Source organism: Artibeus jamaicensis, unplaced genomic scaffold, assembly GCF_021234435.1.
Source record: "Artibeus jamaicensis isolate MK-2021 breed Jamaican fruit bat unplaced genomic scaffold, CSHL_Jam_final contig_685, whole genome shotgun sequence".
NCBI classification, from domain to species: domain Eukaryota; kingdom Metazoa; phylum Chordata; class Mammalia; order Chiroptera; family Phyllostomidae; genus Artibeus; species Artibeus jamaicensis.
In genome coordinates, this window is record NW_026521924.1 from 22,762,344 (window position 1) to 22,781,817 (window position 19,474).

Genomic DNA, 19,474 nt, shown 5'->3' on the forward strand with positions numbered 1-19,474 from the left:
AAAAGAAGCCAAGAGTTGTGGGGCTGGTTCCCACAGCCATGCCAATTACTGCTCCTTCAGCTGTGACTTCCAGTCTCAGAAACAGGGCTAATTTTCCCTGCCTCACCTACTCCATCCCACGTAGCACGTGTGTGGACATCTCCTGCCAAGGGCTGCAGAAGCACTTTCTAAAGCACTGGTGCAAGGGACTCCCACTCGCGAATATGCACAAGCTCACCAGAGCTCACCAAGTTCACTGCCACCTTCTACCTCAACTCAGCAAGGCTGACACTACCTCAAAGAACATCAGTGCGTGGCAGCTCTCCTGTAAACCACACACTTCCAAACGCTGTCCTCGTTTGACTGGGTTTCCAAGCACTGATTACTTCTTGATCTTCTCCAATCCAGGGTTCAAAAAGCAAGGTGGGTAATTTTTTTTTACAATTTTATTTACTTTTAGAGAGGGGGAAGGGAAGGAGAAAGAGAGGGAGAGAAACATCAATGTGTGGTTGCCTTTCGTGCACCCCCCACTGGGGACCCAGCCCACAACCCAGGCATGTGCCCTGACTGGGGATGGAACCAACAAGCAACCCTCTGGATCCCAAGCTAGCGTTCAACCTACTGAACTACACCAGCCAGGAATCAAATAGCAAAGTGGGTTTTATTATTCAACACATGGCAGCCATTCTTCGTGGCCTGGGGTGAGGAGGATGGGCAGGGTCACAGACTGGCTCCTCCCGTGTCAACTGAGGCAAAAGCTGCTTTCAGTTCAGCTCCTCTGGTCTTAACCTCACTGGTGCATCGAGTGTAATTTGGGTTCAGCAGACTTCCCAGTCATCACTCATCACAGTGATTAAAACCAAAGGTTGGGTAGATTCTTAAAGTTTTAAAATTTCTTCTAACTTGAACCCTTATCTAAGATTTCCCTATTTAAAAAGATCACATCTATTCTATATTTGTTGAGGTACTTACACTTTTATTTTAATTTCTGCTGACTTACTAAAACGACCCTAAATCAAACGCACCAACATTAAGTCACAGGGTTTTGACAAGGACATGAGTAAATGATGCTATCTTTCTTCATCTCAGTAAAGATCACATTTATTTGTTTCTGAGGCGTTCCTAAGGTTCCCCAGCTGTTCTGCTCATAGTCCGAAGCGCTGTGTCTAGAGGCATTTCTAGCACCTGTGGTGTAAAAAGCACACGGTCCGCCCCGATCACATGGCTGACGCAGCAGTGGTCGTCTACAACCCTCCTCACTTTTCTGGGATGACCAAAGCTACTCTGCCTCATTTCCAGACCAACGCCTGGACCTTCGGTTTTAAACACACGGTGAGTGTAAGCACATCTGTTTCAGAAGCCATAAAACTCTCAGCACTGCCCCCTCATTTCCCCTCCCTGCCATGTGAGAACTGGTTTATCCAAAACATACAACATCCCCCATACTGCACCTTGACCATGGCAGTTTCCATCTCTATCGTAATCATCTTTACTCTCAAAATCCATGTCTTCTGACTTGAGCTCGCTTCCTTCAGGAGGATGTGTAAGGAAACCCTTCTTCCCTTCTGCACTTTCTTTCCAAGGTTCTTTTAAAAGTTCATGCTTCACTTGAAACGGCTCTGATGGAAGAGCGGTGAGCTCCCGCTCCACTGTGATGTTATTAGTTTTGCTTCTGTACAGATCTGGGTTATAACCCTTGGGCTTTTCCATTTCAAATTCATCATTCTCAAGGCCACGGGTCCACCTCTCCAAGTGTTTGCAGTGACACTGGCAGGCTGCTTGAGGAAAAGCCCCCTGCAGTCTAGCATTCTGGCTCACAGCCTCCAGGCTGCCTTTCTTGGCTTCGTCTACACAGAAGCCTCGGCTCCTTTCACTTGGCATATGAGCAGTGGGCTGGGTCAGAGGCAAAACCCCTGGCCTTCCCCTCATGCCTGCTACCATGTCCAAGTTTTCCTCTTCGTTTTCCTCCTCTTCTTCCTCCTCATCACTGTGGTTCTGACTCAAAATCAAATTACTTTCTAAACTTTTGTTTTCTAATAAATCAATTAATTGCTGCTCTGACGACAGGTTTCTTTTGGAGTCATAGACACTGAGGTTACACATATCGACAAACCCACTTTCATTTCCTTGATCCAAGGAAGGGGAAGCCAAGCACTTGGCTTCTAACTGCCCGATGCTCTCAGGTCTCTGGGCTGCCTCCCTGCAGCAGAGGTCCTCTTCTCTCGTAAGAGACATCAACAGATGATTTCCATTTTTAATGTTCATCTGAGCTACTCCTGCTTCTAAACTATCCATGAGGGAGGAGCCCGAAGCGCCTTCTGCCTCATGGCCACCAGGCTGGCAGTTCGCATCTTCGCTGGCTGAGATAGTAATGGCATCTGTTCTGGATTCTGTGTTGGCACCTGGGCTCTCCTGCAGAGAGCCTGGCCCTCCGCTAAACACCTTCTTACCGTACATCATGCTCTCCAAGGACTCAGGCAGCAGACTTTCATCATGGCTGATAGAGATGACATCCTGAACTTTGGAAACAAAGTTCTCACAAGTCATGTCAGGTAAGCTGCCCCTAGGTGCACCGAGGGAATCCTCTCTGCCTTCTATTTTTCCTAGATTCTCGGGTTCATTTTCAAGGGACTCTGAAGTCCTGCTCATTTGTGTGTATGTAAGAGACTCGTACAGTTTGGAGTTGGTCTGGTAAAGGCAACAGAGACTTTCTGGAGACTGGGCGTCAGGCCTTTTATGCTGGGCATAGTTTCTGTAGGCATCCAGGAAGGACAGCTGGGGGTCGGTCATGATGTAATAGTCAGTGCGGTTCAGCCCATGCTTGGCGGTGCCGATGAGCAGGTCCCGATCGTGCTTCCCACACTCCCACCACACTGGAAGGTAGAGGCTGGGCCTGCAGAGCTGGAGGCGCTCGTGAAGCTGAGGACACGTCAGCACCTGCTCTCGGACCTTCCGCAGCAGTTCAATGCGGTACAGGGTTTTGGCGGCCCGTTCCTCAGTGATAGGCTCAACATAGATGGCGGGGTCTGGGGGACCTGAAAAAGCAAACAGAGAGCCCATCACTTCAGGTGGCCCTCAGACACTGGCTACCCCCGAGTCCTTGCCCTCTGGTCTAACAGCTTAGCTCCCTGACTCCTCAGCATGGCAGTACCAGGTGTGCGTGCCCCTGCTGAACTGAAAAGCTGAGAGAATGGTCTAAGTTTCTGTGAAACAAGGACAGACCCAGTGAGGGTCAAAGAAGAGCACGAGAACTTCAGTTGTGGAAATCAGATGAGCTCCCCGTGGATAAGCACGCACTATGTGCCTCTACACTAGGTACTATTTACACATGTTATTTAGTTCTCACAACAATTCTGTGATGTACCAACACTGTCCTGTTATAAGGATAAGGGAAGATACCAGATAAGCTAGCCTGCTCTAGTGGCAGAAGTGGGATTCAAATCCAGGTCTTGTCAATGGGACTCCAAGGTCAGATCTTCCCAATTTAGCCAGTGCTCTGGCTTTAATGAAAACACACCAACTGTGCCACATGGGGGCAAAAGCTGGGGCATCTGTGATGCTGCCAACAGCCTGGCACCGAAGCTGGGTGGGTTCAACGTGTGGTTTAGCTTTTCTCAAACAAAGTTACATGGCCCAGGACAAGTCTATCTATAAGCAGGAAGCTGAAGAGGGCCCTGAAGGGCGTTGCTGCCGAGAATTCCAACCAGGAAGAAATCTTTCAGAACAGGCCCCCATCTGATCAGGGGATGTCTCAACAACAGCCGCCCCCTTTCTCTGGCTACAAGTCAACACGTGAGCAAACACAGTTATTCAGACTGCATCTATGGAAGGTGCAAATCTCCGTGAGACTTAAAAAATGTAAAATAAAACAAAATGATACTTTGGAAGAGGTATTTCATAGTAGTCCCAAAAGTTCTGTGAGGTTTTACTCTGAATTCCAATTTCTGTTGGAGTTAAGTCATTTTGGGAGAGGGCTTTTATTTTATGAAGGTGGACCCAATTTGGAGCTCATAAATTTGTGGAAACTCACGTGCCTTCACCTGAAATTTTCAGCTAGACTCCACTTTTATAATTATGCCAAAAATAATTCTAAACCTTGAAAACAAGTGTGTTCCTTCCTCATCTCAGCTGGGCTATCAAGACAGAGGGTTCTCACCGCCATCTCTCCACGCGGGCAGACGACAGACGTGCCGGCACATGGCCACGAAACTGTGGAAATAGTGCTCCAGGCTCTCGTCGGATTTCTTGTCCAGACGGGAGATGATGCGGAACTGTGTCCAGTCAAAGGCTTTCTTCTCTTGATCAAAAACAACACCAAAGGAAGACACCGTCCTGTAGAAGTCTGCCTGCTCCCTCCTTGTCCACCTGAGATGTAATCAGAAAGGGAAGGGGAGCTGTTTTTCCTTCTTTTTGAAAACACCAACAGCTAACTTTTTAAATACCTAGTAGAAGTGCCTGTGAAGTTAGGAAGCAGGAAGCACTAGTTTGTCTGTTTTATCATTTATTTTTATTTAAGTTAAATTGGGCTGAAAGGCTTATAGTGAAAACAGCCTATCGTCCAACCAGCAGTTCAAACCTTTCAGCTCTCCTGGTATTTACCTCACAATTTCTAAACCATATCTGCACACTTGTGATCTCTTGATTCTTCAACTTGATAAAGTTACTAGTTTATTTCCTCTTGTGGGAGATATTTTTATAATACTTTTTACGGTTAAACATTTTACGTTATTTTTCCTCCCCTGTATGACATCCTAGAATTACAGAATCCTGGAGGAACCTTCCAGACCATTGAATTCACCTGCTTCATTTTACAGACAAGGAAACTGGGCCAGAGGAGGGAAGGGCCTACCTCAGCCACACACCTCCCTGGACCCCCATCGCACATGGGCTTTCTTCCTGCTTCGGTAGACTGGTTGTCCATATCAATTATTGTCTCTAGAATGCAAAGGTTCTCTAGTGTTTAGACCCTGTAGGACTAAGGTAATGACTTAAGGGAGTGGAGTGATTACACTCCACTAGTCTTTATGGGGGGCTTTGGGCAGCACATGCTTCACCCCCGAGGGAGTGAGATAAGCAGTGTGACAAGGAGGTCGGAGGAAGAGTGAGAAGCAGGCAGGATGGGGCTCTGGCTCTTCTCTTTGGAGCTGTGAAAGAGGGAAGAAATATTTCCTGAGTCACCAAATTTCATAAAGCCAGAAGGCGTGCAGAGAATAAGTGAATGTGCTGTGTGATGTGTTGATTCACTGGATACCACACCAGAGCCATGGAGAGATAGAGAGACTCAGAACTGAGCTTTGTTAATTTTTCTGGTGGTATCAATCTAGCCTGTGCTGGCCTTTTGAGCCATTTTTAGCTTAATTCTCACACAGGAAAGTGATTCCTGGCAATTTGCATCTTCCTCCTAGGCTGGCATTTTATGGTACTGATTGTTCTCAGAGGCTTGACAAGGACTGGTAACTGTAAGAAGACAGCTTCAACACACACTACTCACCCTGCTGCTGAAAGAGCAGGGTCTGATATACGCCTTTTGATCTTTTTACCCAGCAATGGGGCTCCTAAACCCCACCCTCAGAGATGGGGTCCAACTAAGGAAAGGGGGTCAAGCTGCAAAATCATAAAAGTCTGAGTACGGTGAACAGAGGGAGCCCTAGATCTCATAGGACGCCCTAGCAATCAGAGGAAACAATAACATTCAGAGGCCGGCTCTAGTTAACCCTGGAGTACGCGTGTCCTCCAGCTACTGGCTTTCCCCTTTGTCCCCTTCAACCAGAGGGCAGCTTAGCACGCCGTCTCGGCCACTGGCTTTACCTCTTTTGGGCTTCCTTGTTGATGAGGTCCATTTCTGAGGTTCTCCTGAACATCTCTTCCTGGACCCAGTATCCTTGGTTACCTGGGCCCAGAATCTCAGGCCGGCAGAGTTCCTTGCGGTTGCAGCGCTGATAAATAGTGACCAGCCGCCTGAGCCGAGCTGTGAGTGCAGATGACACTGGCCAGGGCGATTTGTCTGGGTCGGAGCCATCCTGGGCTTCAAACATCAGTGAGGACATTAGTATTTACAAACAAGCAAAACACAGGTGACTCAAGAAGTCAATCAGCTCAGGAGCTGGGCATAGCTGGTGAGGCTGCAGTTTCGCTCTAGAAACTACTTGGCCGCAGCTGGCTGCAGCCTCTCAAACACAAACGTGTCTGTCTGCAGAACTGCTTCAAGGACCCTGCTCTAGCCCAGATACGAGCAGACCCTCTGTGGCCTTCTCCATAGAGGACGACTATGGGCTTTTGTAGCCAGGCCTTCCAATTGCCAAAGACTCAATTAAACGTGAAATCAGAAAACCAAACCAGAAACCCAAATCCCCCAGCTTTTCTCCTTCACCAAATATTACATTTAAAAAATCAACCAAACTATGACTCCCTTGTTTCTCTCAGACTCCATCCTGACTTCAAACATTACCATGGACTCCACTTCTGCACTGCAATGCCAGGTGGAGAAAGCTCGCCAGAGCCATGTCATGGCCCCACGTATGACGCCAGAAGAGCTCGATGCAGGCCAACTTACTTGGCTTTTTACAAGAGCCTCCTTAAAAAACAACATCTGAATACACATGAACTCCAGAGCTACGAACTGGGACCTTACTCTTCTTTGCCTTCAGAAGGACCCAGTCTCACCTGCCTGGCTGTCTTCCTTCTTTTCACCAAAAACGCCGTCACCTCCATCGCTGGAACTCTCCTAGGAATAAATGAAGTCACGCCATCAGCAGAACTGCAGCCAAAACTACCTCCGACAGTCCTGTATGGAGGGGGTCAGCACGCACAAGAGATATCTCCTGTCCCCGAGCGTCTCAAAGACTGAAATGGTCCCTGAGAAATAAAGGTCACTTAGGCACAGTTTTAGAAGAGCCAGAAAGCACTTTATTCAAAGTAAGCATGGTTTCCGGGAACTGTGTGGAATGATTCTGCCTGTAGAGAATTATAGCTTAAAGAATGATGAACTTGAACATTCTCCCTGGCAATGACATTTTACACGAGCTACTGTAGCTGTGCATTTACATACTTGCTTTCCCGCCATCACTCGCAATCTAGCAGCCATTTCGCATGGCTGTGCCTGCACCTTGGTTGTGGTGGAGAACCGTGCTCCCGTTCATGACTGTCAGCTTACTTCACAGCACCAGAAGCACTTCCCCAAAACACCACTGCTCCGGGCTCGGGACCTGATGGTGCAAAATCCCGGGAACTTAAGATTAAAATCACGATCCGAGGCTCCAGATGAATCTGGAGGAGTATCACAGGCACGGGTTTATCCAGGTTGGAGCATCTGTCAAACCGGCTCTAGTCTAACGGGTTCCTTCACGACCCCCTTCTTGGTCTGAGGAATGGAACTTTAAAAGAAGAATGTGAGCCAGAGTATGTGTGGCCCCCAGCCCAGGTCAGTCACTCTGGTCCCTCACAGAAAACGCCTGCAGCCTCCTGGACAAGCACACAGCACAGGGACCAGTCCCCCAGGGACGGTAGGAATGGATGGACACCTACAACGGGCAACAGTTAAAATTCCAACCACTCTCTTGGACCCCTCATACCATGGGAGGATCTGAAGGAGGAAACTCTGAAAAGGCAAAGAGGAGCGAGGCCCGTGTTCTGAATGTGTTTCTTTCTTACTAGAACAGCTGACGTTACTGAGAACCATGTGTTACTTAAGCACCACACGAAACCCTGTATGTGACATCTCGCTTATTTCTCATGACTGCTTCATGAGGTAGGAACTACCACCCCCCCCACTTTAGAGCCCACAAGCCACAGAAAGGCTCTGCAGCTTGCCCAAGGGCACAGAGCTAGTAAGTGGCAGAGCTGGGTGTCAAACACAGCAGTTGGACGAGAGCCTGCACTTTCAACCCCCGCCTATGAAAAGAGGAGAGACGGGACAGGCCTGTCCTGGGGAGAGAAACGCACTTAGAATCGGAGAACGCCAGTTTAACCTCTCTGCCTTGGCCCACCTGTTTCCTACCATCTAACGTCTGTGAGGAGTGGGAACCGCAGGACGGTTCGCTGCACCATTTTGAAGGCACACTTAAATATGCCATCTCACCCCCTTCCATTGTTTAGAGGTGGTTAGGAAATGAGCAAAACATAACTGACCACTGCCATACCTTATATCCTTTCTGGCCACAGAACATTTTTCCATATCCCTATAGTGTCTATAGAGATCCTTTGGATGCCAAAATTTGTAATTTCAGATCTGCTCAGACTGAAGATGCCCTGCTGCCTATAAAATGCAGGAGTCAGGCACCAGGGCCGTCATGCCCCTGTGACGACACACGGGACGCTGCCATGCGCATCGCCATGCCCCAGGCCCCAGGGCCGGCTTCCAGCTTGCTCTTCCGGTCCATCTAACCGTTCCTACGGGTGCCCAGTGAGTACACGTCAAGCGCCTTTTCCTGAACCCTGCCCTCGCACTGAGGCACCTCCTCTCTCTAGAAAGGACAGAATGGAGAAGAACTAGCTGGCTTACCAGGAGCCCAAGTGAAAAAGACGTCCTAAGCTTAGTGAATGACGACTTCATGGGGGTGAGCGGGGGCAGACTGGGGCCATAGAAGCACACCGAAGGCTGGGGTGGGAGTATGCAGTTCGACACTTGGCATCTCAGGTTCTGTCTAGGTCAAGCAGTCCGGAAGAAATGTCACCTTCAAAGAGGTGTGAACCAGCTATTTCAGAGGCAAGGGTCCCAAACAGTGTGACAACAAGAACGTCACAACAAAGGAAACGGACTATAACAGGCAATTTCTCCATCTTGAGCACACATGTGGTTTGGAATCTGACAGCCCGCTGCTCCCTGGCCTGGGACAAGACATTTCGATCTCTCTCAAGCTCATTTCTTTATTTCTAAAGTGGAGATAATAATACTTTTTAGGGTGACTGTGGAGTGCAAATGAGTCAATCATGTAAAGTGTTTAATTTGCTGGCACAAAGCCAATGTCCGATAAATGGGAGCTGGGACTGAGGAAATACTAATGAGCAGCCCCTGATCCTAGATAATCACACAGTATCTCCATCTTTCAGCTTCGGGGTTGGCTAAAAGTTCACTTGTTTTTCTTCTGTAAGATGGCTCTTAGTAGCACTTAGTCATCTTTAACTTCATTGGAAATACTTTTGTTAGATTATATTGTGACAGCTGCCATATCAGCATGCATTTAAAAAACCTGTCAAAATCGATAAAGTTTTATTTAGTCATTATAATATTGAAGATGGAAGAAAATATGTAATGTTTTCAGCTATGCTTTATTATTTCAAGAAAGGTAAAAATGTAACTGAAACGCAAAACATGATTTGTGCAGTGTATGGAGAAGGTGCTGTGAAAGATGGAACACATCAAAAGTGGCTGGTAGAAACTATTTAAACCCTGGCTGTGTGGCTCAGTTGGTTGGAGAATCATCCTGTACACCAAAAGGTTGTGGGTTTGATTCCTAGTCAGGGAGCATACCTAGGTTGTAGGTTCGATCCCCAGTGGGGGTGTGCATGGGAGGCAACAGACTGATGCTGTCTGTCTCTCAAATCAATAAAAACATATCCTTGGGTGAGGATTAAAAAAATAAAATAACTATTTGAGCTTCCTCTTTTCTAGTACAGGGATCAGAATAATGGCTAACTGATGGGGAAACATGCTTTGTAAGCTTGTAAGTACTCCACATTAAAAAACCACTGAGTCCAGAGAAGCCTCAAACTCTTAACTCGTAAGAGTGATTTCTCAGTTCCTAACTGAAATTTCTTCTCAACGGGATTGGACCATTTCAGGCCTATTTCTCCATAAGAGTCTTCCCCAAGCTCACTGTGCAGGTGACAACAGCCCCACTCACAGACCCTGTTTCAGAGGCACCCGGAGGAGGAACATCTATGGAGCAAGGACAACACACACCATTACAACAAGACTGTACGAGTGCAAGTTGTGCCAGTACTTGCTCCTACTTCTGTTCAAAGAGATGATAACCTCGCAACATACAAGGTGGTAGAGTGAGACTTCATTTATAACCCTAGGCTCCAAACCATCCCAAACACAAGTATAAACTTTTAGACTCTGCTTTGGAGGTTTCTGTAGTTCATGAACTCCAGCTGCACCTGAAATCTGTTTGCCGAAGTTCTTTTGGTATTGACACAGAGAGAGGCTGGGGAAAGGGAGGAGACTAGATCTTCTCAAATGCCCCTTTAACTCTAACATTCTGTGATCCTCTGCCCACCATGTTTTAAGGGGACAACTGTCACAGTGTGCTCTGGAAGGCTCCAGAGTAGTGAGGGGTCTGGAGATGACGAGACATGAAGAAAGGCAGAGAACTAGGGATACTTTACCTGCAAAGAGATTTAACGAGATTAAGGTTGCTACCAGGCCTCAAGAATTTAAAATATTATCAGAGAGGAAAGAAAGAAGAGTTTTGCTTCTTTGCAGTACCAAAGAAAACTAGACACAATCTATGGAATCAATTGGCAGTCAGCTATCTGGGTCAACATAAAGAACTATCACCCACCAATGAAATGGGCTTCCTTGGAAGGCAGCACATTCCTCCTGGAGTACCTGACTCCCTGCCAGCAGAGCTGTGGCGGCGCTAGGACACTCAGAGGCTACTCAGACGTGTGCTGGGGCTCCTTGCAATGCTGAGGCTCTTCTGCTGTTAGCTGTTAATCCTTCCATGCCCAGGTCCGTGTGATTCAGACAGATTACCCTAGTCATGGGTGACAGGCTCTTTGGGCTTCTTTGACCTGCTTGCCGATCTGCCCAAGGACAGAAATGGGAGAAGGAAACACCCGACCAGTGTCTTCAGCACAGGAGGTACGGGCTGAGAGGGCAACAGGCCTGCTCCTGACATCGGCTGTGCTTCTATGGAAGTTGAGCTTATTCTGTTACATAATCTGTCCACCTCAAAATCTGGGGAAGCCATTCTCCATTTAATCTGCTTTTGATTATATTCTATATATAGCCCAGGTTTTAGGGGTTTGATGAGCAAAATAAATAATACAGGCATTAATTTTATAAGTGAACCAAAATGATGGTTCCAGAGGAGTTTTACCTTACTGTAAGAAAACAAGTTATTTTATCAGCTCTGCTACACAACCCCATGCCCGGAGCTCTCCAAGATCAAGACCAAGTGCTTCAGCAGCTAGACTTTATTGGGACCAGCTCTCGGCAGGGCCTGGCCTGCAGCTGGCCCATCAGCTGCCTTTTCATAGGAGCTGCTGCTGGGGGGAGGCACATGCATGTGCCGCTGCAATGCTTTGTACTTCCGTGGCTGCGAAAAGAATGCTTGATTGGGAAAAAGAATGCCAGAACGTTGAGGCCACATCTAGTTTAAATTCTAACATCTAGTAGCTGTGAGCACTTGGCAAGTCCTTTAACTTCCTGGGCCTAAATGTGCTCAGCTCTCAGAGGAGGACGGTGACGTCTGAAGTGTTTATCTCACACAGCTGAGATGACAATCAAATGAAACAAGTGGAAAAAGGGCTTTGGAAAGAGTCAAGTTCTACACGAGTACAAGGTATTATTTTCATTTCTTCGGTGCTAAAGTTATTTTCCATGGGAAAACATATCCCAAATTCCAGACGAAAAAAGTAACAGTGTCAGCTGGGGTCCAAATGGCAGAATTCGGGATGTTAACTGTCAAGAGCAGAACCCAATTTCCTTCAGGCCTGGGGTCTGAACCTTCATGCTCATTTGCCTCATCCCACTGCTTCTCAGACCTCTGGGGAGACATGGAAACACAGCTTTGAAAATTAATTATTTCCTATTTTGGGAGAAGTGATGTAATTATTGCTATTACAGGAATCAAACTTGATGGAAGCCAAAGTAAATATCCCACGATCGCTGAACGAGAACCAAAGGAAAAGAGTGATGAGTTTCAGGCGGTGATCAGGAGAGGAACAAAGATGACTCTGGTAATGGAGTAAGCCAGGCACAATGCAATAGTAACCTCTGCGGTCCAGGATCTGTGAAATTCTTTTTTTAAAAAATTATTTTATTATCTTATTTTCAGAGAGGGGGAAGGGAAGGAGAGAGGAAGAGAAATATCAATGTGTGGTTGCCTCTCACATGTCCCCCACTGGGCACTGGCCTGCAACCCAAGCATGTGCCCTGACTGGGAATCAAACAGCGATCCTTTGCTTCACAGGCCCACACTCAGTCCACTGAGCTATACCAGCCAGGGCCCAGGATCTGTGAAATTCTAATAGACCGATTCACTCCACTCCTCCAAGTAAGAGAAAATAGTGCTTGAGGCCTGGTAAGGTTTCAGTCCTCTTATGTAAATGCAATGCAGACTTATGCTTCTGGGAAGATGCGCATTTCTTCATTCCTCACTCTAAGCACAACTACCCACCTCTGAGCACTATATAACACTAGTCATAAAACATCCTAAGAAAACTCTGAAGGGTAAAGAGAAGGCAGATCATCTAGGGAGCTTGGAACACAAGGAACGACAGAGTGGTGAGTTCTCTGGGTCTTCTTCATTGCATTGTATATCCATGATTTGGAGGTAAAGAAGCTGGCTACCTGAAAATGACAAATGGTGCAGACAAAACCAAAAAACGAATGAAAACAAATAAACAAACAAAAAACCAAAAAAACACACCTTCCAAAAATGCCTGCTTTTGCAAAGGACCAGGGAAAGGGGAAGTTGAAAATACACAAAGTGTATGACAATACCCACTACATTCCAGTCCAATGACAAAGAAAAAGCTGTGGCTCAGGATGCCTACACCAGCAAAGGCTGAGTGAGGGATCTAGACTTCTACCTGCACCAGGGTGTAATAAGGAACCCCAGTCTCCTACTGGGGTGGTGTCAAAGAGCCAACAGGGAATGGGGCTTTCATCCCTGATAGGGCCCACCCCCACTCATGATGCCAGCAAAGACTACATGGAGGCCCTGGCTGGTGTAGCTCAGTGGATTGAGCGTGGGCCTGGGAACCAAGCAACCACGGTTTGATTCCCAGTCAGGGCACATGCCTGGGTTGCAGGCCAGTTCCCAGCAGGGGACACACAAGAGGCAACCATACATTGATATTTCTATCCCTCTCTCCTTCCCTTCCCCTCTAAAGATATTAAAAAAAAAAAAAAAAAAAAAAGACTACATGGAGAGCTGAACTTCCATTCCTGCCCAGCAGTAATGAGGAAACGCCACCCCCCCCCCCCGCCCGGGCATCATCAGGGGCTGACTGGGAACACAAACTTTTTTACTCCCACCTGGTGGTAACAAGGTGGGGTGGTACCCACTCACTGTTCCCCTGAAAGAGACATCAGAGGTAGTCAGCCAAAACAAGTTTTAAATAAGATTTTGAGTCTCACAATATAATAACCAAAATGTCCAGGTTTCTCTCAAAAATCACCATACCAAGAAACAGGATGATCTCAAACTAAGTTAAAAAAGATAATCAACAAATGCTAACACTGAAATGACAGAGATTTTATAGTTATCTGACAGAAGTACTGAGAGCGGTCATCGATGAGTAATCCCGAGCACACTCACCACTAATGAAAACAAAAAGCTCCAGCAGAGACACAAAATCCAAAAAACTAAAGGAAGTTTTACATAGGAAAAATACAATAACCAAAAATATATAAATAAAAAATAAAGAACCCTCAACAGATAGTCTTGACAGCAGAATGGAGAAAGAAAAGAACCAGCGCCAAGACAGAGAAACAGGAAGTACCTAATTCGAATTCGAAGAGAGACAAAGACTGAAGATAATTAAATAGCGCCCTGAGGGGCCCGAAGGACGGTAACAGGAGGTCTAACACTGGTATCGTCAGAGACCTAGAGGGGAAGGAAAAGGGCTTGAAGAAACAACGGCTAAAAACTCCCCAAATTGGACAAAAGACACACACCTACAGATTCAAGAAGCCGAGGAAACCCAAATAAGATGAATTCAAAGAAATCTACACAAAAACATCACAGTTAAACTTCTTGAAAACTAAAGACTGAAAAAATCTTGCGAGCATCAAGAGAGAAGACGCCTTACCAATGGGAGAAAAATAATTTGAATGACAGTGGATTTCTCATCAGAAACCACGCAGGCCAGAAGGAGGTGGCCCAACGTCTCTCAAGAGTAGAAAAACCACAACCACCCACCTACATCCAGTGACAATCCTGGGTTGGCCAGAAAGTCCATGTGGTGTTTTCCATAAAACAAAAGACACATTTTTAATTTTCACCAATAACTTTACTGATTTGGATATTCTGAGTATGTCAGCCATCTCCCGTGTGGGATAACATGGATTGTTTTCAATTAATGGCTCAATTTGATCGCTATCAACTTCAATTGGTCAACCTGACCATGGAACATTGTCCAGTGAAAAATCTCTGGCACGAAACTTCTCGAACTACTGATGACACATTCCATTAATCATAGTACCTTCTCCATACATTGCACAAACCTTTTTATGCATTTCAGCTGCACCAAAAATGTTGCATATTTTCAGCATATTATGCTGAAATTTCTTCCATCTTCAATATTAAAATGAGCACAGAAAAATTTACCAATTTTTATTATTATTATTTTTTTACATTTTTATTTATTTTATTTTTCGAGAGAGGGGAAAGGAAGGAGAAAGAGTGGGAGAGAAACATCAATGTATGGTTGCTTCTCATGCGCCCCCTGCTGGGAACTGGCCTACCCAGGCATGTGCCCTGACTGGGAATCGAACCTCGATACTCAATTTTGATTTTTTTAAATGCATGCTGATATGACAGTTGTCACAACACAATCTAACAAAATTGTTTCAAATAAAGTTAAAGACAACTTGCCCTGGCTGGTGTAGCTCAGTAGATTGAGCACGGGCCTGAGAACCACGATTGCGGTTTGATTCCCAGTCAGGGCACATGCCTGGGTTGCAAGCCAGTTCCCAGCAGGGGACTCAAGAGAGGCAACCATACATTGATATTTCTCTCCTTCTCTTTCCCTCCAAAGATAAATTTTAAAAATCTAAAAAAAAAAAAAGAGATAACTAAGTACTACTAGAACTACCTCATAGAAAAAAAACACGAACTTTTGGCCAACCCAATACCTTCAGTATGGAAGGGAATATTAAGACATCTCAGATAAAGAAAGACTAAGAGAACTGTCACCAGTAGAAATACCGTAAAAGAATGGCTACAGAAATTTCTCTGAACAGAATGGTTGGAACATCATGAAGAACAAAGAACATACTACAAAAATATGGGTAAATAAAGTAGCCTTTACTTGTCTTGCATTTTCTAAATTATATTTGACAGTTGTTACAAAAATTAAAACAATGTCTGATATGATCCTAAATATATACAGAAGAAATATTTAACAGTTATATTATAAATTGGGAAGGATGAAAGACAGAAACTACAATAAGGTGCTACACTTCACGTGAACTGGTAAAATGAAGATACTAGTGGACTGTGACATATTATGTATATATAATAAAATACTTAGAATAACCACTAAAAAGCTATAAAGATATAGCCAAGTAAAAAAATATTCAGGTAACCCAGAGGAAGGCAGGGAAAAAAAAATTTAAAAGCAGAGAAAACAATAAAATGTCAGACTTCAGCCTGTAGGTATCAATTTACATTAACTGCAAATGGCCCAACATACCGACCAGAAGACAGAGACTGGCAGAGTGCATTAAAAAATGTGACATTTTATATGCTGCTTATAAAAAACTGACTTCAAATATAACGATAAAAGTAGGTTTAAAGTAAAGAGACAGATAAAGATATCTTATGAACATTAATCAAGGAAACCAGAAGTAGCTCTAATAATATCAGATAAAGTAACTTCAGAGCATATAAAACTATCAGAGACGTTATATATAATTATAGCAGAGTCAATCTGCCAACAAGACATAAATCCTGGATGTGTACATACCAAACAGAGCTGCAAAATATGTGAATCAAAATCTGACAGAATTGAAGGGAGAAACGGACAAGTCCATAATTACAGTTGGAGACTTCAATACTCTGGTCTCAAAAACCAATGAAACAACTAGGCAGAAAATCAGCCAGGACACACAACTCAACAACAGTACCAACCAATAGAATCTAAAGTGACATTTATATAACACACCACTGAACAACAGCACAATACGCATTTTTTCAAGTGTCCATAGAACACACTAAATAGACCATATCCTAGGCCACAAAACAAACCTTAACAAATTTAAAACAACTGAAATAATACAGAGCATGCTCCCGAACACAATGCAATCAACCTAGAAATCAAAACCAGAAAATCAATGGGTAAGTCTCCACTGGAAACTAAGTTATACATGTCTAATAATCCATGGTTCAAAAAGGAAGTCTCAACAGAAAAATTTTGAAATACATAAACTGGAAATGCTACTACAACACAGTAAAACTTGTGGGACACAACTAGAGCAATGCCGAGAGGGAGCAGCACTGAACACACACATTACACAAGCGAGACAGTCTCCAATCAGTAATCTACGTGCCCACCCCAGAAATCTAGATAAGGAGGAAAACAAAACCAAAGCAAGTAGAAGGAAGGGAATAATAAAGAGCAGAAATCAGTGCCATTAAAAACAGAAAAATAGCCCTGGCTGGTATGGCTCAGCGGGCTGAGTGCTGGCCTGTGAATGAAAGGGCTGCCAGTTCGATTCCTAGTCAGGGCACAGGTACATGCCTGGGTTGCAGGCTGGGTCCCCAGTCGGGGGCGTGAAGAGGCAACCTATTAATGTATCTCTCATATGTCTATGTTTCTCTTCCTCTCTCCCCCCCTCTAAAAATTAGTAAGTAGAATCTTTTACAAATAACAAAAACAAGAGAGCAAATTAAATGCAATGAAGAGTTGGTTCTTTTAAAAGATAAAGTAGACAAATCTCTGGCAAGGCAAATGAAGGAAACTGCCAATATCAGGAATGAAATAAAAAATTTTACCACAAATTCTGCAGATATAAAAAGGAAAAGAGGCATTCCTGCAAGACTTGTGATAGCAGAGACTTCCGGCCAAGATGGAGGCATAGGTGGAACTACTGTACCTCCTCGCACAACCAAGTTTACGAACAACAAAGATTTAGAAACCAGAATGCAACCAAAACAGAGAGAAAATTGAATTGTTCCAAAGTCCAACAACAAAAAACCATTCATCCAGACCGGTAAGAGGGGCAGAATCTGCGGCTGGCGGAGAGGGGTCACGGCAGGAAAAAGATGCTGGACCAACCCAGGCACGCAGGTGGCGGCTGTCAGATCCCGAATGCGGGGTGGCAACAGGCAGACCCAGTGAGGGCGCAAAGTGGCTGGCTGACTGTGGCCACTCATTCACATGTAGATAAACCAAGCAAAGAAGCTAGCAGTGAGACAGACTGCTCAGGCTAGGGCCCCAGCGACAGGTATTAGAGCCTGAAAGCACCAATTAGAAAGACTTTTGAGGCTGAGGTGCCGGGAGAGGCTCCCAGGCTCACAGAGAGTTTGTTGGAGAGACCCACAGGGTCCTGGAGGGTACACAGGCCCACACACCCAGGAGCCGGCACCAGGGGGGGACTGGTTTGCTTGGAGGAAGCTGCAGAGGGGACTGAAATCCGAGAGCGGAAAAAACGCCATTGCCTCTCTCTGACCCCGCCCCCACATACAGCGTCAACCCAGCGACTGGGTTGCCCGGCCCTGGTGAACACCAAGGGTTCCACCCTTCATACGTAACAGGCACAAACAGACCAAAACATTATGGCTCAAGAACAGCTCAAAGCCCCAGAGCCAATAATTCTAAGCGACCAAGAGATAGCCAACTTTTCAGATGCACAATTCAAAACACTGGTGATCAGGATGCTCACAGAACTGGTTGATTTTAGTCACAAATTAGATGAAAAAATGAAGGCTACACTAAGTGAAATGAAGCAAAATGCATAGGGAACCCATAGTGATGGGAAGGAAACTGGGACTAAACAAGTGGACCAGAAAGAAGAAAAAAAATGACTGAACAGAAAAGAATAAAGAAACAACAATTCAAAAAAAAAAAAAAAAGAGGAGAGGCTTAGGAACCTCCAGGACATCTTTTAACGTTCCAACATCTGAATTATAGGGGTACCAGGAGGGGAAGAGGAACAGCCACCAGTGGAACATTTATTTGAACAAATAATAAAGGAGAATTTCCCCAATCTGGCAAAGGAAATAGACTTTCAGGAAGTCCAGGAAGCTCAGAGAGTCCCAAAAAAGTTGGGCCCAAGGAGGAACACACCAAGGCACATCATAGCTACATTAGCAAAGATGAAAATGAAGGAGAGAATCCTAGAAGCAGCAAGCGCTAAGGGGACAGTCACCTACGAAGGAGTTCCCATCAGACTGTCAGTGGATTTCTCAAAAGAGACCTTACAGGCAAGAAGGGGCTGGAAAGAAGTATTCCAAGTCATGAAATCCAAAGACCTACATCCAAGATTGCTCTACCCAGCAAAGCTTTCATTTAGAATGAAAGGACAAACAAAGTGCTTCTCAGATAAGGTCAAGTTCAAGGAGTTTATCATCACCAAGCCCTTAGTATATGAAATGTTAAAAGGGCTTATCTAAAAAAAAGATAAAAAATATGAACAGTGAAAGAACAGCAAACTCGGTTATTAAACAACCACACCTAAAACAAAAGCAAACTAAGTAGACAGCTAGATCAGGAGCGGAACCATTGAAATGGAGATCACATGGAGGGTTAGCAACAAGGGAGTGTGTGTGGGGGGGAAGGTACAGAGAATAAGTAGCATAGACGATAGGTAGAAAATAGAAAGGGGGGAAGGACAAGAATAGCATGGGAAATATAGAAGGTAAAGAACTTGTGACTCATGGACATGAACTAAAGGGGGGGAATGTACAGGGTGGAGGGGAATGAAGGGGGGAAAATAGAACAACTGAAATGGCATAATCAATAAGACATATTTTTTTAAAAAAGGAAAAGAGAATATTATGAAGAACTCAACACATATACATTTGAAAACTCAGATGAAACAGATCAATTTCTTGAAAAACACAAATTATCACAACTTATCTAATATAAACAGACAACTGGATTTATAATTTAAAAACTCCCCCAAAGGGGCTGTCCAGGTCCAGCTGTTTTCACTGGAGAATGTTACTTAACATTTAAATAATTAATACCAATTCTAGACAACCTCCATCAAAAGACAGGAGGAAAGGGCATGTCCACTTCACTCATGAGGCTAACATTAGCTCGATCAAACCCAGACAAAGACAGTACCAAAAGACAACCATAGACCAATGCCCCTCATGAACAGAGATGCAAAAATCCTTAAGAATATAGTAGCAAATAGAATTTAACAACAAAAACCATGCACCATGACCAAGTGGCGTTTATCCAGGGATGTAAAGCTAGTTTGGTAAAGCTGGTTTGATATTTGAAAATCAATCAAAGTAAAGTACTATATTAATAGGCTAAATAAGAAAAATCATACAACTCTATTAATTGGTACAAAAAAATCTATCTAACAAAATTCAACATACATTCATGATACCAGAAAATCAGGAATACAGCAGAGTATCTTCAT

General features: G+C 44.8%; 1 protein-coding gene across 3 annotated transcripts in view; it reads right to left on the minus strand.

The window, feature by feature from the left end:
- CHD6 (chromodomain helicase DNA binding protein 6) overlaps positions 1-19,474 on the minus strand; it is a 172,369-nt gene that overhangs the window by 16,478 nt on the left and 136,417 nt on the right. For all 3 annotated transcript variants that reach the window (XM_037164551.2, XM_053671404.1, XM_053671403.1), the window contains 4 exons: positions 6,643-6,703; positions 5,788-6,004; positions 4,136-4,344; positions 1,431-3,014 (listed from right to left, as the gene is read on the minus strand). In XM_037164551.2, the coding sequence (XP_037020446.2) occupies positions 1,431-3,014; positions 4,136-4,344; positions 5,788-6,004; positions 6,643-6,703 (2,071 nt within the window). The remainder of the gene's footprint in view (positions 1-1,430; positions 3,015-4,135; positions 4,345-5,787; positions 6,005-6,642; positions 6,704-19,474) is intronic.